At 53.8% G+C, this 10,585-nt stretch overlaps 1 protein-coding gene across 2 annotated transcripts in view; it reads left to right on the top strand.

The window, feature by feature from the left end:
• The window catches only part of NTNG2 (netrin G2), a 47,287-nt gene that overhangs the window by 23,625 nt on the left and 13,077 nt on the right, over nt 1-10,585 (top strand). For both annotated transcript variants that reach the window (XM_031057346.1, XM_005421277.2), the window contains one exon: nt 9,491-9,663. In XM_031057346.1, the coding sequence (XP_030913206.1) occupies nt 9,491-9,663 (173 nt within the window). The remainder of the gene's footprint in view (nt 1-9,490; nt 9,664-10,585) is intronic.

Here is a 10,585-nt window from a genome sequence, read left to right as displayed (position 1 = left end):
CCCGGCGCGGGCGCGGTCCCCCGGTGCCCGCCTGCCCGCGGCTGCTGCAGCGCAGCGGCTCCGGCTCCGCTCCTGGCTCCGCTCCCCAAAAACTGCCCGGCCGCAGCCACCTGGGCACACCCCGAGCAAATCCTGCAGGGCCGCCGCGAGGAGAGGGCTTTTCCTTGGCTGGGAGCTGGGGAAACGCTGAAATCTGCTTTTGTCAGCCCGAGCTCCCGAGTTTTGAGCTACAGTAAGATGCTGCTTGCGCTGCTTCAGCTCGCTGGGCTGGTTCCCAGGGGAGAGGGACACTCATCCTGGACAGGGAAGAGGTCAGTCCTGTCCTCTGCTGACTTTTCCAGCCCCCATGGGCACAGGGCAGGGAAGGTGAGCAGCTGAGGAACTGTGGATAAGTGGTGTATAAGATGGAGAAGCTCCCTGTGAATTAACTCTGCTCCTGTGATTATTCCAGTCCCAGCAAGCAGGTTTTTGCACTGAAAAGCAATCTAATTCCAGCTGTAAGCAAAGCCAGTTACAGTGCAGGGACTAAAACCAAATTAAATCTAGTGCATGGCTCAACAAGGGATGGGTTATTGAGGGGAAGAGAGGAGAAATCAATGTGAGCCTGACAGGAGCAGTGTGCTGGGAAGGGGGGAGGCAGGGTGGGCAGGGGTGGGGATGGACACACACTGCCTCTTCCAGGACATGGTGGAGGAACAGCACAAAGTGCCTAGATAAAAGTGGGGTGGTGTTAGGGATCCACTCCAGGGGGCATGGAAACAAGAGGGAAGGGGATTGTGACGAAATGAGGGGTCAAGGGCAAAACACAGCCAGAAAATTCCACCTGGAGAGCAGAGTGAGCAGCCCCAGGGGCTGAAGGAGCTGTGCCTGGCCACAGTGTGTGGCATTGCCTGTGCCCTTGTACCACACTGGAATTTTGGCAGTGCCCACAGGGTGATGAGGCACTTGGCAGCTCATTTCCAGCCAGAGTTCATAGTCAAGAGAAGAGAAAACTCTTTGCCCTCAGAGCAGACCATGAGCCCAGGTGGTTTCTTGTGCTGCAGCCTTATCTGGTGGGTTCAGAGCTTTCTGTGATCCCCTCAGTCCATGTGCTCCTGGCCCCCATCCTCCATGCCCCACCTTCACACCAAGGAAAACCCCTCACCATGATCTCCCAGAGCTTTTGGGAAAAGCAGAAAGAGAACAAAGGACATGGGGACAAGGGGAAAGAGCTTTTCTGCCTTCCCTTGTCCTGTAGGCCAGAGGATCTGGTGAATCCTGGGGGTCACTGCTTCATTCCTGGGCATGGGGACAGTGGGTTGCTCCCTCAGGGTCTCCTCTGCATCTCCTCCTCCCACAGCCTCAGCCAGGTCCATCTCTCTGTTCATGGCTGACAATTTATTTTTACTCTCTTTCTTCTCAGTTTCTTTTTCTTTTCTTATTCCCCCCCCGCTTCTTCTCCCATCCTGTCCCTATTGATCTGCAGAGTAACTGGAGATGCAGAAGAGTCAGGACAGGAATAGACACAAGCAAGCCCTTGGTCTGTGTGCTGTGTGTGTGCCAGGCAGGCTGGGGAAGGGAAGTGGAAGGACTTTTCCCCACAGATCTCTCTATTCACTGCTCAGTTTTCTCCTCAGTGCAGCAGCGAGCTCAGGCACGGGTGAATGAGCTTTCCCTGGCTGCCAGGGCTGTGGTGAGAGCCACTGGTTGTGCTTCCATGGCACTCTGGGGTCTCTCTGGAGTAATTTCCTCCCCTTCAGGACGTCAGTCAGTGCCGTGCTCAGCAGGGCACGCTCCATCACGGAGACATTAATAAGCTGTAATTGAAGTTAATGTGCCATGGCCAGGACATGTGGATCCAGTTAGGAGAAATCAGATTGAGCAGAAGTGAATCAATTTTAGGCTGGTTATTAGGATTTCTCCCCTCTGTCCTGCCCTGCCCCAGTGCGTGCACTGTCTGTCTGTCTGTCTGTCCATCCTGCTGGTGATGAGCAGTCCCTGGAGGAAGGCAGGAGGAGGGAGCATCCCTCATCACTGAGCAGCTCCATGGAACAGAGCCTCCTCTTGGGCTGTGCTCGGGCCAAAGAGGCACCAGCAAGATGAGGTTTCTAGTTTTGAAGTGGCATTTCCTTTCCTCACTTCACCAATTGCTCTTCTTAGGCTTTCCTTACACCAAAAATTTTAAGGGAAAGGCCCTTTGTGCTCCCCTGCTTCTTTCCCTGGTGTGTTCCCAGTGCAGTCTCCTGCATGGATGCTCTCCAGGAGGATTTTCTCTCCACATGACCTGGAGAGTTGGTGCTGGTGGAGCAGAACAGCTTTGTCCAGGCTGTTATCCTGGTGCCACAGCCAGGATCAGGCACTTCAGGACCAAGGCCACCCCCAAAAGCACCTCCTGCAATAATAGGAGCTGGAAATGGTCCTCAGTGGTACCCACATGCAGGGGATGTATTTTTCTGTACTTGTGGTGAGTTTTGAGATGTGATTGATGCTGCATTGCTGCTAAAGATGAATGAATTCCTGGTCACTGCCTCCCTCTCTCAATGAAGGCAGCTCAGTGCAATTCTCCTGTGGCTGTAGCTCAGCTCAAACCAGGGTGCCAGCACAAAGCACATCCTGGCTGCCCCTGAGCTGCTTTGTCCTGGCTGGACATTCCTTCTTCTGGCTCTGTTGTGGGAGACCTTCCAGCTGATCTTGACTTCTCCAGCAAAGCTGTCTTTGAATTGGAGTAAAGGTTTGGTCTGTGGAAGAGTCTCTTGTTGAGGGTCTTGATTTTGTGTGGTGGCTGGTGGTGGCAGCAAAGGGGAACAGGCAGGACCTGGGGTGAATGATCTGTGAGAGCAAGGGCTTCCCCAGCTGAGCTTGCTCAATCCCATTTCTGGGGCATCACTCCCAAAATAGCCACAGGCTCACCCAGACATCCCCCAAGAACAAGCCCAAACGCCCCTGCAGCCCTCAGCCAGCTGCTGCCCACACTTGGCAGCTCTGGGATGACCACAAAAACCAGGGCAAGCACTGCCTGTGCCCATCCCTGCTCCTTCCTGCAGCTCCTGGCAGACAGAACTGGGGTCCCAGGAGGCAGCAGCAGCATCCTCGTGTCAAGGACAGCCAGGTCTGTGCCAGCAGTGTTCCTCAGCCCGTCCTCACCTCCATGCTGGGCAGCCCCAGAGCTGGATGGCTGAGCTTCCCTGGCATTCCTCCAGGCTGGAATTAGCTTGAGTTCCAGCAAAACCTTGCTCTTGGTCAGATAGTTAAATTAAGTTAATGTGCAGCAACTGTTTGCTGGAGTCCTGCAAAGCTTTCGACTCCCGCTGCAGCAAGGTGGGGAGGAAACTCTGAGCGGGAGGGAGGGAGAAACCCCGAGAGCTCCTCCCTCCCCCAGACACTGCTGACACTTTGTCGATAGCCAGAGACAGATGCCCAAGGTCCTATTACCTGCTCCTGGCTTGGGTTTGTGAAGGGTTTTATTCCCCCTCCGATTTTGTTGCCGAGCTGTGTCCGGCCCTGAGCGGATAATAGAATTTCATCGATAGACTGAGAAGGTGATGTATGTTAAAGCACTTAATATAAAGAGACTTCTACAGTAGCCCAAATTCAATTTGGCCAACGAACTCAATTGCAAGCATTATTGCATTCCAGGAGAAAAACCAAGAGCATTTATACACATTACTCTGCAAATATTTATGTTCACATATCCATGTGATGTCCTCTTCACCCTTCCTCCCTTCTGCTGGCCGACCCCCTAATGGGGAAGTTTGGTTTTGTGTTTGCTTTTTAAGGCAGCTTTGAATATAAATAATGTTCCACCAGTCAGCAGGATCTTGACAGCTGGTGAGTGTCAACTTATTTAAAATAAATAGCCTCTCGGATGGGAACAGCCAGCCAGCGTGCTCTCACTTTGGCATCTTTTAAATTGTCTCATCTTTGTAACCCAAACCTCAAATCATTTCGGAGGGCAGCGAGGAGGGTTCCTTCCTGCTGGGAGGACTCACCCATCCCTACCACACAACCAAAAGTAAAAACCCACAAGGAAAACAACCTGCTCACAACTCTCTGACCTAACTCAGGGGTTTTCTCAGTTCTTTGGCTCTGCACAAAGTAGTGAAACTAGAAGCTTCTCACCCTGGTTCACACTGAAAAAACCAATATATTAAAATAGCTTTTCCTCTCCTTCAGTCCCTGGACCACAGGCTCAGAGAAGCTCCCAGCCTTGCTCCTGGGATGAGCCACCATTGCCATCTTCATCCCTTGAGCTCTGCTCCAGGAATGACAACAGCAAACCCAGCAAGGCAAATCCTGATATAACTGCTCTCCACAAAGGGACTGTGCTTCTTCCATGGCCCAGCCATTAGAAGCTATTTTTACCTGCTTCCACACGCACAGATGGGCCAGAAACAATCCAAGCTCAGCACCCGTTATGCTTTGCCCAAAAGATTTGCTCCCTGCTTTTGCTGAGCTGCCAAAAGAGTTGAAAAGAGCAGGTAGAGGTGGGTAAGTGATGGCTGGGCGTGCTGTGAGCAGCGCTGGGGATGACAATAGAGAGATGGAGAAGAGTTATTCATGTTTCCCCGAGAGCCCAGATCAGTTGAAACATCCTTTTCCTTGGGGACAGCGAGGAAAGAGCTCCCTTCAAACACATCGTCCCGTGAGACTCATTAAAGGCTCATCAATTACAGTGAGAGCAAACAATTCAGGGGAAAGCAGCTCTGAGAAGCCTTCCTCAGGCCCGCAGTCATTAGCGGCTCTCCGAGCTGCCTCTCCCCAGCAGAAAGGGAGCAGGGGGGCAAAGCCAAGCCCAGGGGGAGGAAAAACAGGGGTGTGATGGTTTGGAACCCAGCAGGATGGGACCTGCAGTGTCCAGAGCATCCCTGTGGCTGTGCAGAGCATCCTGGTGGAGAGGAGGGTGCAGGCTGGGCTGGAGGGGCTTGCAGAGGAAGTGGTGACCTACTGCTACTCCATATCTGGGGTTTTTGAGGAGCTCAGGGCAGTCAGGGCTGTCTCATGGGAGCTGGGCAAGAGGCACAAGGAGATGGAGCAGTTCTCTAGTGTCACTGCATCGGGGCTGAGGGGGTGCCAGCACCCCAATGTCACAGACATGTTTTCTGAAAAACCCTTTCCTTAGGATTTTTTTTCTCCTGAGAAGCTAAAAAGCCTCAAAAACAAAATGTAAACAACAGTTATCTGCTGCTATAGAATGCAACAATCTTTGATTAACCCATGTTAGTTGTTTCTAATTAATGGCCAATCGCAGTCAGCTGGCTCAGACTCTCTGTCCAAGCCACAAGCCTTTGTTATCATTCTTTCTTTTTCTATTCTTAGCTAGCCTTCTGATGAAATCCTTTCTTCTATTCCTTTAGTATAGTTTTAATATAATATATATCATAAAATAATACATCAAGCCTTTTAAAACATAAAGTCAGATTCTTATCTCTTCCCTCATCCTCGGACCCCTGTGAACACGGTCACACCCCAAGGCTGCCCCATCCCTGCAGGAAGGCAGAGGGATGAGGAGGTGCTCTTTGCCTTTCCCGGCTCTGCAAGTGGGGTTGAGGACAGAAAAGGGGTTTTAAAACAATAAGAATCCTTGGAAGGAAAACAAAAGGCTGGGATGGCTTTTTAAAATGACTTCAAAAGTCATTATTAATGAAAGCTCAGGGAAAGGGGCTGTTTTCCCACTCCCAGCACAGAGGGAGGTTTGCTGCAGGTTTGCTGCGCTCACCCCCTTCCTGTGTGTGGGCATCTCCTTCCCTCACACGTGGGCTTGGCACCAGACACCTCTCCAGCAGCTCACTGCTGTGACCTCCAGGATGCTGACATGGAGAATTGCAGAAAATCGTTCTTTATGGCTGAAAAAAAAAAAAAACCAAAAAAAAAAAAATCCCCCCCCAAAAAAAAGAAAAGAAGAAAGGGAAAAAAAGGACACTTTCCTGTAAACTTTCCTCAGTACTCTGTGATGTTCCCTGGTGGAGGCATTGGCAGCATCAGAACCACACTGCACCACTCTGAGGAGAGCTGGATGACCTGCACTAAAATAAACTCACAAATACCCCTCTGTGCAATCTGTAACATCTTGGGGCACACATTGCTCCGACCACTCCTGCTGGGAGCAGTGTGAGCCAGGTTTTGTTGCCTGCCAAGTGCAGGGGGGTGACCTCCTGCCAGCCTGGGGCAGGGTGGGTGTCCCTGGTGCCCGAGGGTGCTGTGGGTCCTGCTGGGGCTGCTCCCCACCAATACTGACTGTCAGCACAGCCCTGACCCACGAGCCAGAGAGGAGAAACACTCCCAGCTCCCCAGATCTCCTCCAGAGCCAGAGAGACCATATTGCAACCAGCACTTTGCTGGAGCAGCCCCGGGGCTGGAGCAGGGCCACGGCTCCCTTCTGCAGGACACAGAACAGGTGTCTGCCCCGCTGCTGATTTTTAAGCCTCATTGCTAAGCAGCTCCTAACCTTTCCCTTCATCCTCTCCTTCCTGCCGTGGCCGGGCGCCGAGGAGGATGAGCAGGAGGAGCAGCTCCCACCCAGGGGACTGGGCTAATGCCATTTACTCCAGCCTCCACCAGCTGAGCCTTGGCTGGGGAAAGGCAGGCACAGACCATTGTCCTTGGGCTGTGGGCCCAGAGGAGGAGGCACAGGAGCCTGAGGAAGGGGTTGAAGCTGATCCACTGAGCCCAAGCTGCAGGATGCAGAAACCTCTGCCCAAAACGGGGCTGGCTGAGGGTGCTCAGCTGTTCACCATTAAATAATGCAGCCTGATTGATTGGGCTGAAAAGTGCTGTGCTGTGGGGTCAGCCTGCTGGGGTTACAGCTCCCTGCTTAGATTGATGATCCTCAAAGGTCGAATTCAGAAAGCAATTCCCTGGTAAAATTGATCCTTCAGAAAACAAAACTTCTGCACAGTGGCAAAGGGCCTAGCAGTGAGAAAAATCAGTGACCCAGGCACTGGCAGGCAAGGTGAACACTGCCTCTGCTTCCTATTGACTCAATTTTCCTTGTTTACACCAATTAGGAAGTGAGGGTCTCCCCTGGGAAGAGCAGTGCTGGGGGACATCCATGATGGGGGGGTCCTGGCTGGGGGACACCCATGAGCTCCCTCCCTGTCCCCATCCCACTGGGCAGGGGGCAGCTGGGCTGTCCCAGGAGCTGCTGCTGGGTCCCCAGCCCTCCCCAGCAGCAAGGGAGCCATGTGTGTGTGCGCAGGGGCAGAGCCTTGTGACCCTCCTGCACACACCTGTGCCTCAGCAAGGCCAGCTCCCACTGTGGAGAGGAGCATTTGTAGCTGGAGCCAAATTAATGCTGAATGGGTCTCACCCGCCTGCACTGGGAGCCAGAAACAGCCCAAAATGTCTGCTTGGCTCCTGCCAGGAGCAAGGATGTGCCACATGTGGAGGGGGTTGATTGAGCCTGCCTCAGGCCGCCTTGGGGACCAGCTGCTGGCCACCCAGGGCTGATGTCCCCGCTGTGACTGGTCTGTGACTCACAGGCTCAAACACTGGGGCCAAGCACCGCCCTCCAGCTCATCCCAAACTTCAGGGAAAAGCAGGGCTGTGACAATCCCTTCCATCCTTGCACCCACTCCCCTGGGGCTCCTAAACCCCCCCTAGGATGCTGAGGCTGTGCCCTGGAGCTGCCCCATCCCCTCGCCCCATCAGAGCAGGAGGGAGGAGAGCTGCAGCTCCCGGAGCTGTTATCCCATTCAGGCAGGGCCCAGAGCAGCAGTGGTGAGGCTCTGACCTGCTTTAACCTGCTTTACCACACTATCCCTGCCTGCTTTGCTCTGTCTGCTGGTTTTGAAGCGAGAGAAGGAGGCCAGGCTGTGTGGACACTGAATAATTCAGAGCCAGGCTCCGCAGCACCTCGGGGCTGGGCAGCGCCTGTGCCACAGCTCAGCCCAAACCCTTCCTCACCAGAGCCAGAGGGGACCTGCAGCATGTGAAATGCAGCATCCCTGCTGGCTGGAGGCACCAGCCAAAGGCACCTCCTTGCCCTGGATGTGGGCTGGTGGCTCAGTCCCAGAGCAGCAGGGCTGTTGGTGCTGTCAGCCGTGACGCGGCATCTCCACAAAGTGGAGCATGCTGAGCCTGCCTCTGCTCCCTGAGCCACGTTTCCTCCTTCCCTCCCTTTTACAGGCTGCAAAATTCCCTCCTCTGCTTGGTCAGACACAGGGCAGGGTTGTAAGACGGCGAGAGATTGTTCATCCAGCTTATGCTGAGCCTCTGAGCGGGGTTTGCTAGAATTAAGGACGGGGAGGGGAGGGAGAGGGAAAAAAAGAAATCATACATGAGGTCAGCTTATCCAGCCATGCATGAGGAGAGCAGGGCAAAGGCGGCCTCGGGGGGTCAGGCAGGTGCCTGGGGAGCTCCTGGGGGGCTCCAGGGGAGAGGGGAGAGGCAGCAGGAGCACAGCACCAGCACCAGACTGCCAGCTCCAGCCTAATCCAGGCTGTTTATCCCAGTGCAGACAGAGCACAAGGAGCAGCAGGCCATGTTTCCTGTTTCATTCCCTCAGCTCTGCATCTCCTGAGCCCTGTAAAAGGAAGTGCTGCCCCATCAGACTTCTCCACCCCTGCACAGAAGGCACAGCATTACTGTTTCCTAATGCTTCTGCTTCTGAGAGTGTAAATTATTGCACAAAGCAGGGAAAACCGTCAGGCTGGGCTAGGGATCGGCTGTCTGGAATGAAATGAGATGTTTTGGTCCCCAAAGTCTCTGTCTGATGGCCTCTGCTCAGGCCCAGGAGTCACCAGAGCCACGTGTGAGTTATGGGCTCAGGCTCTGAGCTCTGCACAAGTCACCTCCGGAGCCTGAGCAACAGGAATTATTGTGCACAGAGATAATTATTCCCTGCATACTGCACTACAGCTCATTAAAAGTTTCTTAATGTTTGCAAATTGCTGAATAGCGTTTTTAGTTGTTGCCTTGTCTGATGAGGGGGGACTAGCTGGTGGATGCTGGTGGTGGCTTGTTGTCTGTGTTATTTTGGTCACAGCAGGCTGGGGCTGTGCTGCATGGAGGGAGGAGGGTTTGTGCTGGGCACCCTCACTCCACAAGAAAAAATGCTGCTGGCTTTGGCACAGTGCACAGGGAGCAAAGGCTGAGTGCCACCAGGGTTAGCCCAGCTCCTCCATCCAAAGCCAGAGACTGTCTCCAAGTCAAACCCTCCACCTGAGGTCATTTCCCAGATTCCTGTAACACCCTGACACGTGAGGGACTCCTTCCTGGTGTCTCAGCTGCAGATGTTGACTTGCTGTCAAACAGTCTGTGCTCCTCAGCCAGGTAGTGGGAGTGAGGTGTCTCATCTTGGATGAGAGGCTGCAGATCTGCCCCGGGTGAGGAGGTGGCCATTGAACCCCAGCACCTGATACCTGGGGAAAACTGCTGAGTTCAGTGAGAAAATCCTGCAGGAGCAGCAGGGAAGGGGTGACCAGCCTGGCCTCAGCACATTTTCAGCACTAGGCTGGAGGCAAGCAGGAGCAGCAGCAACACCTGACAGCTCTTCCCTGTCTTCTTCCTCCAGGTGTAAATGCAACCTCCACGCCAACCTGTGCACCTTCAAAGAGGGCAGCCTGCAGTGTGAGTGTGAGCACAACACCACGGGCCAGGACTGTGGCAAGTGCAAGAAGAACTTTCGCTCCAGGTCCTGGCGAGCAGGCTCCTACCTGCCTCTCCCCAACGGGTCCCCCAATGCATGTGAGTAACCTGCAGCCCTGCCCTGCCCTGGGCTGCAAAACACCCACTGAGGGTCCCCCAATGCATGTGAGTAACCTGCAGCCCTGCCCTGCCCTGCACCACACCCACAGAGGGGAGCAGGAACTCATTTTGTCCTTCTCCAGCTCGAATCAGGGCAGGATGCTCAGCTTTCCGAAGGGAAATGGGTTCTTACCCTGTCTTGGTACACAGAGAAATCAAAGGGGATCTGGTGGATGCAGAGGTGATGTGCTGGCTGCTGGAACAGGAGTGGTGAATCTAATGACGGTCAAGAATAGGGATGATGACCTTAGGCTAAGATATGACCACAGCTCCAGGGCAATGCCAGTTATTGTCCTTTGACAGAGGTGTTATTGAGCACTCTGGGCAGGCTCTGCTCAGCTGCAGGAGTGCTGGCTGCTCTCTGCATGCTGTCTGTGCTTGCTGGCGTCCCCTGCACAGCCCCAGCCTCCTGCACTGCTGCAGGAACACGGCTCTGACAGCGGTGGCAGCACACAAACGAGATGCAGGATGCATTCCCACCGTGCTCTGAGCAGGGATTTGGGGCAGGAGGCACCACAGATGGGCTGGTTCCTCCTGGGTTCCTGTCCACTCCACATTAGCAAACCTGTTTAAATGTCACCAAGTCACAGTGGCCACTCCAGCCTTTCAAGCAGCAGCTCTGAGCATTACCAAAGAGAATCTTTTCTCTCCCTCCCCCCAAATTTTTTGAAAGATTTATGTGCTTTAAGATGATCAAAGCTGAAATTCAGGCTCCGAAGGCCGTGACAGGAATGTTTTGTGTGTGCCCCGGCTGGTAGATGAGCAGGTTCTTTGAAAGGGAACGAGCTTGTCAGCTCCCACCAAGCAGCTGCATTGCTTCAAAGGGGCCTGGGAGAGTTTCTGGTGCTGACAGGCACAGACA

This window comes from Geospiza fortis, unplaced genomic scaffold (assembly GCF_000277835.1).
Source record: "Geospiza fortis unplaced genomic scaffold, GeoFor_1.0 scaffold27, whole genome shotgun sequence".
Lineage (NCBI taxonomy): Eukaryota > Metazoa > Chordata > Aves > Passeriformes > Thraupidae > Geospiza > Geospiza fortis.
This window is presented reverse-complemented; position numbering and strand designations above follow the sequence as displayed.